We start from the raw sequence: 18,046 nt of genomic DNA on the forward strand, positions 1-18,046 counted from the left end.
TTACGGACGCCAACATACTACGGCAGATCAGATCATATTAATAAAATAAGAGAGATAGATTGTAGAACAGACAGATTCCGAATGTCATTTTTTCCACGATCAATAATATATTATAAAGGCAGCAATAGAACTCGTAAATAGATTGCATAACTTGTAGTGTAGCCTACTAACCTATGTAAAAATTAATGCATGTTTCTTAATTTTATTATTATTTCTAACAGCATATAGTAGTATAGTTTGTTAGTATACGGGACGTTTTTTGGACGGTGTGGTGTGCATGTCGGAGTCCAAATGCATGCTACATGCTGGTGATTGATCACCCCCTGCCAAACGCCCTAGAGGTGACTCGCAGGGTATTATGTAGATGTCGATGTAAGCCTCTGAGTCCGGTCTTTGTAATCTTTAAAAATGGATATTATCGGAGTGATAATGACGACTGAAATCTCCCTTTTCCTTTTGGAGGTTGGCTTGGGCTCTGCTCCTTTCTTTCGCGATCGTCGAAATGGCGCTGCTCACCGACGCCTCCTACCGCAACTACAAGGAGCAACCGGTGAGTTTCGTCGTGGATACGACGTACGCGCATTGGAACACCGATTTCCCGGCAATCAGCGCGTGCGAAGTGAAATCAGACAAGCTGTACGACGTGGCCGAAAGGTTGGTGGATTATTCCGAGATCGTAGAAATATCTGTCTGATAGTGTGTCTCATGCATCAGTAGATTTAAATGAGGTTTCGATTTGAAATTATTTTTAATGCTATTTTTACTATCAATTTAATTACAAATTCAAATTTTTAATGGATTTTTGACAATAAAGCCACTACATGCATATTATTCATACCATACATGTTGTAAATGCAAACCTCCTCTACAAGTTTAAAAAAAATGGTTAGGGTGGGAAAGCTGGAGTGCTTACGTAATTAAGTATAGTTAATCGTTCAATTTTAACCAATCATCTTTATCCATTCGAAACCCATAAAATGTTTACTGGCCATTGAATGCATTTGCATCTTCTTAAAAAATAGAGATGTGACGCCTAGCGCAAAGACGCTTTGTCAAATTTCAATTCTTGTAAACCGTTGCATTTACAAAAAAAAGGCTTTGCGGTTGGTTTCCTCAGTAATCAAAACAATACAATTTTTCCAAATTCGGTCAAAATCCTAAGGATCAATAATGCTTGCATTCTAGATGACCTTGAGTGGCATGACTTGTACAATCATTCCTTCACTTGAGATATTTTATACTGTTGCGCAATTTAACTAAAGGAAAATGCTTGTATTAAGGGAGCGCACTTCACTGCAAACTAGTACTTATCTCCGATGGACGAGTGGGGACTCTTCTCATCGGATGTTCTTATTTTACACACATCATCTTCCTTGTTCCTTTGATGATGCCTGCTGTATCTCGAGGAATATGCTCAAGGGCGTACCCAGGATCAAAAATAGAGGGAATGGGGCAAGCCGTGGACGATCTAGTTGTAGCACAAACAAGGTTAAGGAAACCAAAACAAAGACTCATTATTTTTTAAATGATTTGAGCGGAAAAAAATATTCTTGTTTTAGTTACATGTTTTACACTAATATCACTGCCCTTCTATTTAAAGGAAATTTGTTCAAAAATTTCGTTATTAACTAAATTTACTTTTGCTTGTAGGGGTGGGGAGCTGCCCCCCTGCCCCGCACTGGGTACGCCCATGAATATGATATCATTAACTTATCAAAGTATCGAGAAAACCACTTGGACATACGCATGTGGTTGGAGCGCGAGATTTGCAGTACATGTGATCGCTATTGATCGGCAGCATTGCCCACATAATGTAAGGCCAGAACCCTCCCTCCCACAGCATTCACCTCAATAGAGTGGACTCGAGGAAGTACTTTTCACACATATATTTCATGCATGGTGCAGTTCGTGTGCTGTCGGGGAACTGGGTATTTTGAACCAAATAAGAATTCTAGGGCTAAGGTAAAACATAATTATGTGACCTATTATCATTAGTTAAGTTTAAATATTTTGTAATTCCGTATAAGATGTGCATTTCCATTTTAACCCTTTGTGCGAAGAATGCCACGGGCCGATCTATTGGCCCGGTGTATTTAAATTAATTTAAAAATTAAATATATTTCGCAAGTTGTACAGAAGAGATAACAACATAGGGGAACTTTTTAATCAATGACGTAAGTATAAGAAATTTAAATAAAAAAAACTAGCTTCAACACATTCATATTAGAATTTTTTTAAAATTTTAAGTGAAATCGTGCAAATTCATCAAAAAAGCCCTGGCATTCTTCGCGCTCAGCAGGTAAAAAAGGCTGGCACTAAAAGGGTGAAGCGTCATATATCGAGAGCGAATCTTCTTAAACCTTTTGCAGATCCACATCAACTCGCGTAAGAGGCGCACCCATCTTTCGTGACACCACATCTACATCTACACAATACCCCGCAAGCCGCCTAAAAGACGTGTGGCAGGGGGTGTTAGGACCCCAGCCGTTTACAGCTAAAAAAAATTAAGTGATCTAATGAGGTTGGGACTAGCGTTTATTAAAGTCCTTTGTGGTTCGGGGAAAAAACGAATTCCCATATCTATTCGTTCGGCAAAACATCTCTCTTAATTTATCACTTCTATCGGACCTGGAAATATAGTGTGGCTCTAATATTTTGTTCTCTGTGACGCTCTTAAAGATATCTATTCTCAATTGTTCAAGCAATCTAAGCCTAGCGTGCAGCCTCCGAGTCTCCAACGGCTCCCAGCCTAATTCGCTTAACGTCTGGGTAACACTGTCTGTACGCCCGTAGCAGTTTTTGACGAGCGAAAGTTCCACAGAGAAAAAATCATTCGCCCGTCATTCTTCCCTGTGGATATTTTCGGACACTACCGGACAAGGTGATGCTGGACTGCTGAGCATATGATGCTACAAGCAGTCCAAGGCGAATGATTTTTTTCTCTGTGGAACTTTCGCACGAATGTGCATTGCGGGTGACTCCCGTAAAAGTTATCACCGCGGCTAGTCCCGGTATACTTTAAACGAGTTTTTGACGAGACGTGCAGTAGGGTGGTGCGAAAAAACTCAAGTTCCAAATTTCGTGTCGTAATAGTGCGGAAAAGTTGCGATTCGTTAGTACAAGAAAAACAAAAAAAGAATTATTAAAATCGGACGTCATCTTCCGATCCCGCAAAGCACCTGAAAAAATGACAAAAATGAAAAAAATTGTTTTTTTTTCGTTGTAAAAAAATTAAATTAAATTAATATCTTTTAACGCTGTAGCAAAAAATGATTACAAATAGCATAGGTTATTATTTATATATGCATATTTATGACTTTTAACTGTTATTACCGATCGCACAAGATCAATAAAAATGTATAAATTTCGCAATTTAGCCGGTTTTTCAGAGTTGTGTCATAATAACTTAAGGTAATATTTTAGTCTAAAATACATGTTTGATTATGCAGCTCTTCCTTTGTTTATATATTATTTAATAATATTTAAACAACCCAGAACTCACCGCGGAGAGGTGGCTGCACTTAGAGTTCTACCCACACCCTCCATTCATCCAACCAATGAGGGTTACTGCTTCTACGATATTTAAATTTTTTGTCCTTCTTTTAAATTTTAACTTTTGAAAACTACTTTGTACTACGATTTAGTGGTAAGGTCTGGCATAATGGACCTTGATTTGAATTAGCCCTAATAAATCCATCACTGGATCGATAGCCACAAAGCTTAAGGAATGCCTCCGTTACCAATTTCACACACGGCTCCATTACTTGCGTTTGATATGGGAAGTTATAATGTCCCAATCTTGTTTATCGCCAGATTCAATGAAATAAGCTATTTTTTCATTAGTAATTATTCTCATAGGAAGAGGTGGAGTAGACAGTTTGACTACATTCCAGTCAATCAATTCTATATGGTCAGTTATTTAGAAGTTCGTGGTAGAAGTAATGAAGTTTACGATAGGTTTGCCTTTTGGTTAAGTCTGTCGGGCTTTAAATACACTTTTTAGCCCTAGCTCTCTAATGTGCCTTCTGTAATCAAAAACCATCGCCATTAATACATTCTCTTCGTGATCAAAGTTAGAGTTCCGTTCAATAACAGGGAAAACTACTTTCTTTTAATATCCAGGTATGTATCGAGAGGTTTCCTTTGCTCTGTTCACACGGGCCATCTAGCATGTGAAAATGGTCCAGTATCCCGGTTTGCTAAGTCATTTGGAAAGTCGCCACTTGTGATTGCTTGACTGATGTCAATACGGTATCTTTGGTCCTTGCTCAAAATTTATCAACTTGTAGAATTTCACATTCAAACTGCTTTCCATAACCATTCATATTAGTCCAATTGGCCCAATAAATGATTTTTGGCCACTTGTTTCACCATCTAAATACTGAAAAATATGACAAAAGTAATTCAATGAAATGAAGTAACCCAACTGCCCACTGCAGCGGGTGTCATTGGTGTTTTACGAGCTTTCTAATAGTGCAACCTTTCCATCTAATGTTGATGCTCGTGCCATCACAGCAAACTAACTCTAAGAACTCTAATGATACTCCTTGATCAGAGAGATAAGATAGTATGGAGACCACTATATCTTTAGCAGACCCGGAGCTTGGAGAAACATAACTCAAATACACAAAATCCGGTTCTTTTATTAGAGAATGGTGTTCCGCTATAACTGTCCGACAGTACTCCTTCGATTCAATCATTTCTATGACTATGGTATTGTCTACCCTTCCGTCAAAGTATAACCGAGTAGCTCACCTAAATCAAGATGGATTTGCTGTAAATCGCTTATAATATTTTTCTTAATCCTTTTAATTCTACATCGGTCAATGAACTTAGAAGTATATTCTTCAGTTATAACTCCAATGTCTACAAGTGCACTTGATGCTATAGCAGCAGCTGTACGGTGAGACACCCTTATCATCGTATTGATCACAATGAAAAGTTGTACTTTGGAATTTTACCCTCATTTGCCATTATGATTTATATATTTTTGGATGTACTAGGCATGTAATCTTCCTAGTCAACAAATTTCTCCTTGATTGTTGAACTTCGCGTTGCGTCATTTAAAACCTCAACATCTTCACTTTCGGTTTCAATAGGGTTAACATGCTGACTTTTTAAAGTGTAATTTTGCCTTTCAATTCTAGTGGTCAGTTTTATTGTCATTTTTGATCTAAAGAGCTAATTAAAACTTCTCAAAAATTATCCTCAAGTAATTATTACAAAACTCTGAAAAATAGGCGAAATTGAAAATTTATACATTTTTTATGATCTTGTGTGATCGGTAATAACAATTAAAAGCCATAAATATGCATATATAAATAATAACCTATGCTATTTGTAATCATTTTTTGCTACAGCGTTAAATGATATTAATTTAATTTAATTTTTTTACAACGAAAAAAAAACAATTTTTTTCATTTTTGTCATTTTTTCAGGTGCTTTGCGGGATCGGAAGATGACGTCCGATTTTAATAATTCTTTTTTTGTTCTTCTTGTATTAACGCATCGCAACTTTTCCGCACTATTACGACACGAAATTTGGAACTTGAGTTTTTTCGCACCACCCTAACGTGCAGCCTTCCTTTGTATTTTATTCAGTCCGCGGATTAAGTCTTTCTGCACCGGATCCCATACACTCGCTGCATATTCAAGGTGCGGTCGGACGAGAGCGAAATAGCACCTTTCTTTTACTTTCTCATCCGAAAATTTTCCCACAATACGCTTGAAGAATCCTAATTTCTTCAGGGCTATGCCGCAAATATTCTTTATATGTGTTGAGGTTCGAGGTTATCGTAACTCCCAGGTACTTCACTTCGTCTGTTGTCTTTATGTAAATACCATCCACTGCATAAGCATGGTTAGAGTTGGACGAATTCCGCAAGAAATGTACCGCCATGTATTTGCTCTGATTAAGTTCGAGGTACTCGAAGCCATGACCTCAAGGCTAGCAGCAAGGTCTTAATCGGAGCTCCAGCGATTTAACCTGACCTCCCTCATTCCATAAATCTTTCCAATAGTAGCCATAAAGTCACTAAGTACTATGCTATTACGAATTTCATTTATAAGTAGAACTGTGCGACAAAATCAATATTTTCTGCTGCAACCCGTACATGTGGGTATCTTTGGACTAACTTTAATATTCTTAATCTATGGCCTTGTGCCAACCACAGGGAACTCTTTCGTTTGAAAATTAAAATTAAAAATCTGAACGGAGTCTCTTTTTCTTACAGAACGGCTTTTGACGTTTCAAATGTTGAAAAATAGCACCAAGGCGGAATACAGGGCAGAGTAGCAAACCTTGATCGGCTCCCAATCTTTCCTTCGCAAACTCAACCCTTGAACCGTCCTCATTGAACTTAACAAATGAATCACTCATTACGTGATTCTTAAGTATTTCCGATTAAATTATCCAAAATTTAAAATTTTCTGTGAGTATATTAAAGAGCGTAAATCAAGCTAAGCTGGAGCAGGTCGTAGGAACGTGTGAGGTCGCCAGAACATGATTCAAATACACCAACATATTTTTGAAACCCCTCGAAATGCAAAGGAAAGGAGAAAGCAGTCGCCTATCGCCAGAAGTGCTGAAACGCGTTCTTGGTGTAGCTAATGATGCAGTGAACAAAACAGCTATCGCCAATCCCTCAAGAGTGAGACTGAGGTGTTCCTCCTTCATGGTGCCATTTTATGAAAACTGTACATATTAATGCGTGAACTACTCGTCCTTGATGGCAATTATATAATATTTTATCACTGTAATATTTTGGGAAAATGAATTACCCAAGGGCGAAGGTCTTTGTGGATCATATAATAGCAAGTTAAGCTTAAAATACATGAACAAGAAAAAAATATCAAGGTGCAGGTGTATCGCGAAGGCGACGCGGTCCATGTCCCCACGGCAACGAACGACATCAAAGTGCTGGAAGGGGGTGGGGGAGAAGCAGGCGAGTTGCGGAAGAGGTCTGAAGCCAATCTCTGTTTGATCGATTATTTCGAGAGGAAGAGTCAATGGAGATGCAGTGGAAGCAGAAGAGAAGGATTTTCAAATTGGCATCGGGTCCCATTGCAAACGGAGCATTGGTAAATACTTACCCAAGTGACTGAAATGTATCGTGGAATCAGCACGAGTTAGACGTATGTCACAAGGGAATAAGGTTTTTTTCTCACTCAATATGCAAACGAAAAGTCTACCTGAAGTAAAATCTGATGCTTTCCCGGCGAATATGTTCAAAAAAGGCTATTCGGGCTTCCAGCCGGGTGGTCTCCCTCCATTCTGCCGACGTTTACCATGCTCCAAACTAAGAGATCTACTTGTTAAAGCAAAGGATCCTTGTGGTTTTGAAACTTCAGGGGTCTACCAAATTCCTTGCGATTGTGGGCAGGTGTACGTTGGGGAAACGGGAAGAACTATCAATACCAGGATCAAAGAACATAAGAGACACCTTAGGCTCTGCCAACCGGAAAAATCCGCGGTTGTGGAACACGCCATTGAATCCGATCATAGGGTGAAGTGGGGCCACGTGAAAATTCTATGCTGCGAGACTGATTTCTGGAAAAGACTGGTAAAGGAATCCATCGAGATCCGGCTGACTACTAACACCCTCAACCGTGACACCGGGTATTCATTAAGTAATGTATGGAAACCGGCACTCCAGAAAATAAGATTGGCTGCCTCCCAGCCAATCACGTTAGACCTCACAACCAACTGAAAAGTAAATAAGCTGGCAAACTTCATCCACTCACCATTAGCCCTGATGATGGAACCCGACTCGTGTTCCGAAACGTCGGCAGAATGGAGGGAGACCACCCGGATGGAAGCCCGAATAGCCTTTTTTGAAAAATCTACCTCTTTCCATCAGAATCATGCTAGTTAGTTGAATAATCTTCCCCATTATGAATTACTCTATAAGTGCACAGTGATTCATTAAACGCATTAAATGTGTTTTCAAAGGATAATTAGCTCATGCGTGGTACTTATTCGTTTTTGACTTAAAGCAGGAATTAACATTTTTCCAAGTTTTGCATTGCTTTGTATTGAATACGTATCCACTGCCGATGGAATTACCTCCTACGTGTCAATAGGTATCCATTTTCCACAGGCAGACTCCTTGATTAATATTTATTCTCGAAAGGGGAGCTACCCCAATGTCCAAACGATCTAATCCATTATTTCGCCCTCAAGCCAACATATATTGCAACTTCTTCCAACTTAAATCTTAAAAATTTTGGAAATCTGTACCGTTCAACATCAAATCATCACAAAACCATTCCGTGCTTTTAAAAGAAATTAATTTGTATGATATTAAATTGTTTCTGAGCAGATTATGATAATGGAATATCTTTTTTCTCGAATGGATTACCCTCTGATCAGAAAATCCATTCATTCAAAGTTGTGCCGAAACAAGGGACAGCAGAAAGACTTGTGACGCAAGCGACGAGGAAACAGTCGCACAGCGCAATCAATGTCTTACGCTAATTGTAAGTGCTCTCGCTGTATGACGTCACGGACGTCCAACAGCCTCTTCTCAAGGCAATCCTCCTGTGCAGGGGGAAGGGGGGAAGCAAGGACGCGTCGCCATGACAACACGGCCTCAGGAAACGAGAGGCGATCGGAAAAGAGCACTCTCTCCCCATACGGCCCTCACACGCAATATCGCACTCACTTGTTAGATTTATGTGTAGAGGACGTGTATTCGAAACGCATGAGGACGGGAATGAATGGATGAATGAATCTGCAGTTTAGCATCGGTGGCGAAGCTAAAAGCGGAATTCAAAAGAAGCACTTCTTGAAAATATGTCCCATAAATTAGTGAAAGTTTTTCTCGCCGTAATCAATTGATACTGAAAATCAAGTTTAAGAACACAGAATACCCAACGCTTACATTTTCAAGCGACACTTTTCCCACCTATTCATATAATTTCCATGTTTAGGTATGAAGAATGTTTATATAACATATTGTATTTTGACGCTTGAGAATTACTCAAGTCAGCGAAGTTAAGTAATTCCAGAAGAGAGATAAAACTCATGGAAAGCGCTTGCTTTTATATGATATTATGACACTGTCTCTCATACTTTTATCATTTGAGAATAAAGGAATCAATGACATAAAATCAATTATTAAATGAATGAAAAAATGAGCCACAAATTGCGCCATACGCAGCAAATTTTCATGCAACTAACGTGCTTTGAGTTCAATCAAATAATTCATTCGCCAATAAATAAAAAAGCAGTCTGGTGACGACGCCCCTACGTTGTGTTCAAATCACGACTATTAAGGCATAACGACGGTTACGTCAGTTTATCAAAATTACACATATAACTTGGCTGTAATTAACATTTTCCCCATGCTAGACATGTACTTCCATAAAACCCTGCATAATAATGCATCATTTTAAATGCAATTTCCATGTGTCATAGCGTGGATTATTTTAGGATAGAGACAGACGATGAAGAGTACATTTTGAGTGGGAGGCGTGAAAATCACATCCGAATACTTTGCACACCCACCCCACACTTTGCAAGGCACTCATCTAAGAATGCACTCGTCCATTTCAGTGTAGCACTTACTGCATACATTCATCGTCCATTTCACGTTACCAAGGAATTTTCTAACACGCTATTTGGTTCGCTCATGAGTCCCAGGCATAGAGGAATTATAAGAAACAAAGTCGTGAGGTATTTCTGCGTAATGTCGTAAAAATTATTTTAACTTCTGGTTTGGTCAATATTTTTATCGTACAGGAGCAGTTCATGACGAGTTCAATGGTGACTACTATGTTCGTAGAAGTAACGACGGTTGCATAGCAACATATTCAATCGATCTTTAATTTCCGGATTAAGATTCCTAAAGTTGAAATTAATGCAATTTTCGAATTGCCAGCCATTGTTTTGCTAGTAACATTGAGTCAATTATGCTTGACTAAACACCTCATTGTCCGTTGATTATTGTCTTCCTGCAGGTCACAAGGGCTCTGATCCAGCATAAATTTATTCTTTGGGCATGTATTACTATTTATTTTCATCGTACCTTGCGCGAAAAATTCCTAAAGGCATTATTTAATGAGTTAAGAACAAAAATTGGTCGTTGCATCGTAAGACTCTGTGTTATAGTGGGGCCTGGCATCATGGCTAAATGCGCAATTTGGCCACGCCCCCTGGCTTCACTTCCCGCTGTTGGAGAGGATAGGATACGCCCCCTCCAGGGACCTCTATGGTCCCAGGAGACTGCCAAGTGACTGCTAAATGCCTCAGCTGCTGTCAACAATCCACTCCGAGTGAGCACCAAGAAACTAGTGCGATAGTTAGCCTACGCTTGGAGTCAGTTCCGAGTCCAATGACCCAGAAAGAGCGAAGCGGTGCTGGGATGGAAGCAGACGCCCATAATTCAAGATCGATGAAAAACTATCACTGATGATAAACCGATCGCATAGTGCTGACTAAGCTGACTAGTGATCTCTATGCAGCGGAATGCCGTTCGCTTTGACCATGGGTGTGATCAGTTGAGGCCAGCCTTCCGACATGGCCGACCTACGTTTCTAATTGTAGTAAATGTGCATGACTAGATTAAAAGAAAAGTGCATTCTGCAGTGCACAAACTGTCAGCCGGGATCCGAGTAACTCACATTCCAAGTCGCGACCTCATCCGAAATGAGTGAATGAGCCCAGGGAATGAAATTCAAAGTTGCGCGATTTCCCATGTGCTATTAAAGTGGAGCCCAAGATGGCCACGTGCGCAATTGCTTGGCTTCACTTGAGGGGTAGCAGTATTCCATTGTCTTCATTCCAGTTTTTATTAGAGAGTATGCTTTTAATCACGCCTCTGTTATCTTTCTCATGTATTTATCAAGCACACGTTTAAATTTGAATGGGGCCCGTTGGCCGGAAGGACGCGTAGCAGTCGAATGGGAAGAGCGCCTACCTTCTGACACAAGGGTCAAGATTTTAATCATAGCTCCGCCGTTCCTTTTTGTGTAACCTTGTACAGGGGGGGGGGGGGGGAGTTTCTGTAATTCTGAATGAAAATCATCACAGTCGGAGAGCTGTCAAACGAGACATTATTACAAGTCGAGGTAGCTATGGAAACGAACCGTGTAATCCTGATGTAGTGAGTACTACCACAAAATGCCCGTGATAGGCCATGCAAAATTGAGTCTGATTCGGAAAGACAGAGCAAGCCTCCAGGTGGTGCCTACTGCCATAGGTATGCCTATTTAGGAAAACAAAGTCCAGATAATAGGAATAAAAATATACATGAAATTAAATTGACACTTCAAGAAAAATTATCATCACATCCTTTGATGACAATGTTAGCCTGGGTGCTAAGTAAACTAAGCTAAGCACATTGCGCTCGAGCGCTTTGTTTGCGGCATCCATCCGCTTATTCTCATCAGTTCACTTCCTCAATATTAATGATCCCATCCGCCCTATTTTTCATTCATAGTTCGAATTAACAAAACAAGGGAGAAAAGCGCATGAAATACAAGTGACAACGGCAATGCGCGTTCCCAGAATTTCTCGCTATTTTTCTCGTTCCTTCGAAGTGGACCGAACAATTTCACCGCAAGTGGTGATAACCACTCTAATTTTGGCCTCTGAATGCCGCCTATGGCTCTAGGAATCACTCGCCGTTGCGGCATGGGTAATTAATTGATTAGAACGTAGGTTTCCGCGGCGATGGTTTGATCTCTGCAATTCTTCCGGGTTTCCTTCCGCGTCAGCTGGTTTGTGTGCACAAACCAGCTGACGCGGAAGGAAACCCGGAGGAAATGCAGAGATCAATTAATTGATTGCTTGTACGATTAGCGTGACGGAATGCAAATGTCTTCGGCACAGGATGTACGGCCGCGATCGGGACATGAACATGGACCTCTTCCTCAAGGACATGGCGTTCTTCGACGGCACGTGTCACTCGTGCGCGGCCCACTGCGACAAGGGACACATCCAGTGCCCGAGCGACCTGCCCAAAATCGTCCGACAAGTGAGTCGGGAAATAAAGCTACCTTTCCTTTAAGTGTTCTAAGATTAAGGTAGGTTTGCATGGAGTACTTCGAAAGCATTCTCTTAAAATCCCCTTTCTTCGAGCTCTTCGATTCAGAATAAGGCCTACTCCCCATCCAGGAGGGGTTGATTCGTAGCAATCGCAGATAGCGTGCAACGAATGAGCGCGTTCCGTTATTAACAAAAGAAATGCTGCTGCCGCAAAACGGAACGGAAAGCAGTACTGCCGCCACTGTAAGCAAGGCAGTGATTTCAGAACGGTCAACAGCAGCAGCATTTTAAAGTAAATTGAATATATACGTTGTAAGCATGAAACTTCGAAATTGATAGATTGCAGCTTAAAGAAATATTTTTTAACATCCATTGCAATCGAGGAGAGTCACGTAAGACCTTTAAAATTAAAATTACTTCACTCTCAGGTTGAAAAATGCCTTCAAATAGTGCGTAAACATTATCAAGAACAATTTACAAGGCACCGATACAGGAATTAATTAGGTGTCTATCAATATTCATATTTGAAGAAAAAGTTAAACGCAATACACGCTATACTTCACATTATATTTCGTACTTCGTGCACTGGCACAAAAAAATAAGGCCAGCATTCTGAAAATTAAGCAGACGATAACATGCATACAGTTGATAAGCTAGAATAATGTAATGGGAGACGAATTTCCAACGTGTAGTTAAAATTGCTTTTTCCATTACTTAGGATATTATTATTCGCAGTGCACTGAAAAATGTGCCTCGTATTCACGCTCAATGAAAGCTTCAATGAACCCGACCTCACTTTTTTTTTATTTTATTCTCAAAACACCGGATACAGCTCTTATCGGCCATTTTACACCGGGGCGTTCAACAAATGTAACAAGTAAACTTACACAAACTGCCATGCTCTGGACTGGAGAAACCTACCCAGGCGGGACTCGAGCCCGCGACCTCTTGTTTGGCTAGCTGAGGACGTTACCCCGCCGCCACCGAGGCCGGCAAATTAAATCTACTCAAAGAATACGCCAATGAACGTTTCTGTGGAAAGCACGAAATGAATTCTTCGGAAAGCATTGTCTTTAGAGTAGAATGTAGGTGTGATATTTGCAAGGAACTCTTAAGGAGAACTGGCTCATTTGCCGTCCGGATCTGTGGAAATAATTTCTGTTGAAAAACAAGGACGCCATTCTCTACTGTTTCCGTAGAATTTGTTCCGTTGGACATTGCTTTCGGAGATATTGCACTGCGATTTTTTGCAGAACACGAGGCGATGTTCCGTGGAAAGTGGATGACGTTGCTGCCTGATGCTGAACAATCTGTTACTATGAACGTAAGGAATGTGTTTTTTACAAAGTAAGTATTTTGTATGAAAATAGTTACAATATTTGGAAAAAAAAAAGCCAATAATACATTTAAATTCCGAAATAGGCTCCTTTGTTACATTCAAACGTCCACGAATGCTTCTTCACGGCATGCTTCGGATAACTGGGGCTTAATTGATGTAATGTGCCCCAATTCACCGTAATGTCATTCGTTTAAGGTTCCACATGAGTAGGTACTTTATGTCTAATGCAAGCATATTCCACCTCTAGGTAAGATCTACGTGTCGCGAGCTCATGACGTCGTGTAGCTGGAACGGCGATCCGATAGACTGCTGCACTCACTTCCGACCCATGCTCACGGAAATGGGCCCCTGCTACGTCTTCAACTCGGCGCTCTCCGTCCAGACACCACCGTGAGTACCATGGCACGCATAATGATTCATAAAAAAAGGCACCCAACCTCTTTAATCAGCGAGAATTCCGGTTTAAATAATAACGATAAAGCATTGCATCGAACTCGACAATGACGCAGCTGAAATAGGGTAGTTTCCTTCATCAAAGAAAACGAAAGTCATTGATTGCAACTCGTTACCCACCATTACGGGTGTCCATTGTGGGAGTCCAAATGCATGCTGCATGCTGGTGATTGATCACCCCCTGCCAAACACCCTAGAGGTGGCTCGCAGGGTATTATGTAGATGTAGATGTAGATTAGTGTATTCATAATATACAAATTATTTGTTTTTAGAAATCCCAGTTTAGACGAATGGCAATGGTCAATTTTATCCTGATTTGAAAAAGGCCAGATTGGCGCCCATGCGATTCCACTCCACGTGACGTCACAGGGACCGAGTTTCTATACGAGTAGATAGGAGTTTTACGTCGTCTGAGGTTACCAATGCATGCATGAGGCACAGAGCTCAGGGAAACACGTCTTAATAATCACTTATTAAAACTGGCTAAGGTCGGAAAGTTTTCTTCGTTTGATAAGGTATTAATAGTCCTTATTTAAGCCAAGCGCTACCAGCTAGCAGGGTACTCGGCTACCCGCTAGCAGCCTGCGTCATATCAGCGCTCAAGCCTCCCTCAAGGTTACCTCACAGGGTGGCAGCGGGAACGAGAAATACGTTACACGGAGAGATTTCCCGGCATTCATACTTACCCGTCGCGTTTCCGCGCGCTTGAAATTTTTCACTTTTCATTTAATCGCTAAAAATAGATATCGTCATTTAAGAATCTAAATGCGTGAAATACGTACTCCAGGAGTAATAATCTTTCGATTTAGGCGATAAAAAATAATAGGAAACCACCCTATTGTACACAAATCAATAGCGATGAATCACCACTTAATTATAAACCACCAAACGATGAGATGGTGAATATAAAATAGCGAAGACTGCGTTAGGACGAAGGAGTTGGTAGGTACGCACAAAATAACAGCATGTAGGTAAGTGAGCAGACATAGACCCAAGCTATGTAGGAGAAGAAAATGATCTCTTCCTCATCGACGAAGGTCTCTCACGATAAAAACACGCAACAAAATTTCAACGAGCCATTCAATGATGCACAACGAAGTATTAATGGCACCAACATTAACGTCGATCAGCTTAAAGAAAAGCCTCTTCGAATGACGTCAATAAGTTATATGTGAGAGGATGAGGACGTTGATTTTTCGTCGCTAATATTTGGAGCAGCAGGCGACGTATCTAAAAACTGAAAATACAAGGCTGTTTATTTTTCAAACTATATCGTAATCGAAAATTGACAAAAAAAAATGGTGGACTAGTCCATTCAGGCATGAACATAACAGAAAATCGGCTATAACAGGAAAATGAGCCAAAAACTGCATTAAAATTGAGTTCAGTTACAGTTTTCCTGGGGCTATATTCTGTATTTCGTCGGTACCGCACCGATCGGTTTCCCTTTCAAGCCCACCGACTTGACATCATTCAGCGATTTCAGCGATTCTGTAAGGTCGTCGGTTTCAAACCAGTCGGTACGGTTCCCCCTCCTTCCCAAACAGGGAAAATCCGAATATATCCGAAGTTAGAAGTCATCTAACGTATCTCCACCAATGAAAGATGGGTAAAAACAAGTGAAGACTCGTTGATACGCAGTTTGTTGTCGTCTTTTTAAATCTTTTTATTTGCGGAAATTACGACCTATTCTTAGATTAAAATAATCGATATTGGGTAACTTGTTAATAATGCTTATATAATGTGTGGGAGTGATGCTGTGCCTACAGAATCGAAGGAAACAATATTACAACATCGAAATATAGTTTGCGTATGATGGAGGTTGTTGTTGCTGGAATGAATTACTGAAATTATCCTTGAGATCGCATTTTCTTTTTTTATATATATTGGTACCGTATATTGCTATTTATTCATGATTTGGTAATATAGTTGTCATTAAGTAAGTTACGTCTAAATCTTATTGATGGAAGGTTATGCCATTGGCGCCGTTGCATACGAAAATCACGTAGGTATCATGGAATGTGAACGTAGAATTCCAAAGCAAATGTAAATGTTATTTTAGAGAAACAGGAAAGGAAATTGTTATAAAAATATGGAGCTGGAAGTAATTGAAAGAAGTGTAATGATGAGGAAGTAAAGAAATTGTGATTGGGTGAAATATTGTAAGTTGCGCATTCCAAATGAGAGAAATTTGTAATACTGCGGCAAACCTCATACTTATTAACAAATATCTTCTTTTATCGTCATGGGAATCAATAGCTGACGATAAAATGAAATATGGTTGCCTGTTACAAATGAAAGAAAGTGATATCATTGCGGCAAACATCATATTTAATTATCATTATCATATTTTTACGCCAAGGGAATCAACAACTGATTGTACAGTGAAATATAGTTGCCTGTTCGGAGTGAGCAAATGTGATAACATTACGGAAAACCTCACATTTAAATGAAAATATCTTATTTCTACGTCGAGAGAAACGCCAAATGATGATTGAGTGAAATAATAGTTGCCTATTCAGAGTGAGGTAAAGTGATAACATTTCGGCAAAACTCGGATTTCTTGATTGCATGGGCTCAAGGTACCCGAGATTTTAGATAATGTGTACATACTAGTTATACTTAACAACATACTGTATAGTTAATAACCTATTTAGGACATAAAAAGGCCTCTTTTTGCTGTGACAACAAACCTAGGATGAAATATATGAACTTATCTCCAGTTTTAGGCTATTCCTTCCTGATGTCTATACAGACGAAAGTTTGCAGAGTGAAATAAACAACAAACACGGGTGCAATTGTTATATAACCAGTACTGCTCTCGGTGGTGACTTCCCTAACCTCCTACACTCGATGTATTTTCCACCTACTGCCTATAAGCCTACCAGCAAAGCACTGAATTACGTCGCTATATAGCGATGTTGAGAGCACGCAGAGAACCAAACTTCATTTTTCAGTTTTGGGCTCAAGGTGGTCCACACGGCTCAAGTAGCCCGTGTTTACGGTGTTTCACAACACATGATAGCAGATGCAGTGAAAAATAAATGTGACTTACCAGGGTACCGCACGAGGAAAACAGAAAATCTTATAACCCTTGGAAGGGCAGTCCTTAACTGCGCAAGAGTCACGCATTTCTTACGATACTCCAAATTTTGAAGATCTATTAGGTACGATGCTATAAACGCTGGCAAATTCCGAAATTCTTCGATTTCACTACAGTAATCCGAAGCAACAACACAGTTTATATGAGAGGACACGAATGTCACCTTAATTTGTTTTTTTTTTTTTAAGACTTCGACCGAAAATATAAATCATTAGAAAGAGACTTTTAGCTATCATAAGGAAAGGCAATATTGCGTAAATTTGAAAGTTATGGCTGAATTACACATTTTTATAGCTACAAATATTATATTTAAAAACAACAATAAGAATAGGTGTCGCAAATGCTTGCGAAAAAAATTCCCCTATCCTGTTGAACAGCCATGATTCATACTTTCTCATGCGATACTTTTATGCCTTACTTTCTTTACTCAAGCCTCGAGAGAATATGTAAAAATTGTTAAGAATTCCAATTACAAAATATGTAAGTTTTAGGTTTTAGCGGACAATTCCGGTTTTCCCGTCGTTAATCAGCACAAGTCGTGCCATCTTTTAGCGTATTTGAGTACTACGTGCGTCCGAAGTTAATTTTCGTTTATTCCTTTGTTACGTTTAGTATGCTTCTTGAACTTACAAAAGAAGTAGTTTCTAAAGGAATGAGGAAATAAAGAAACTAAGTTCTAAAGTTCGTTCGCTGCGTGCACTTAAATTCCACGAAGATTCAAGATCCATTAAAATTGTTGATATAATTGTTGAAAACTACTCCACTCGACTCGTAACTCGCGAGTAGTTTTCAACTCGACTGGATACTCGACTCGAGATCAAAATGTAGGTACTACTCGCACATCCCTTGCTAAAATGGCAAATCCGAATGAAAAAATCGAAGCAAAACGAAGTAGCACTTATGCTAGAGGAGCCATGGCCGATAGAAAGGGCGGCACACCTTAAGATCTTCGGTCGGCACCATACGAACGCAACCCAAAAATCGCGATGATGAATCAAACAAAACACATGCGATCCAACGCACGCAGTCTACGGTACGGTACGATTGAAACTTCGGTGCCCATGCGAAGAAGACGATATTCAAACCGGGAATCTATATTTTAAATCAGGTGAGCACTCTGAAACTTTGATTTGAGAATGATTGTACAAAAAAGGAAGAATAT

At 39.9% G+C, this 18,046-nt stretch overlaps 1 protein-coding gene across 1 annotated transcript in view; it reads left to right on the top strand.

The window, feature by feature from the left end:
• The first annotated feature begins 502 nt into the window (after positions 1-502).
• Positions 503-18,046, top strand: part of LOC124163068 (pickpocket protein 19-like) — a 54,968-nt gene continuing 37,424 nt past the window's right edge. Inside the window, exons 1-3 of the mRNA XM_046539853.1 lie at positions 503-654; positions 11,834-11,978; positions 13,576-13,718. Coding sequence (XP_046395809.1) covers positions 503-654; positions 11,834-11,978; positions 13,576-13,718 — 440 coding nt within the window. The remainder of the gene's footprint in view (positions 655-11,833; positions 11,979-13,575; positions 13,719-18,046) is intronic.

Source organism: Ischnura elegans, chromosome 7 (assembly GCF_921293095.1).
Source record: "Ischnura elegans chromosome 7, ioIscEleg1.1, whole genome shotgun sequence".
Taxonomy (NCBI): domain Eukaryota; kingdom Metazoa; phylum Arthropoda; class Insecta; order Odonata; family Coenagrionidae; genus Ischnura; species Ischnura elegans.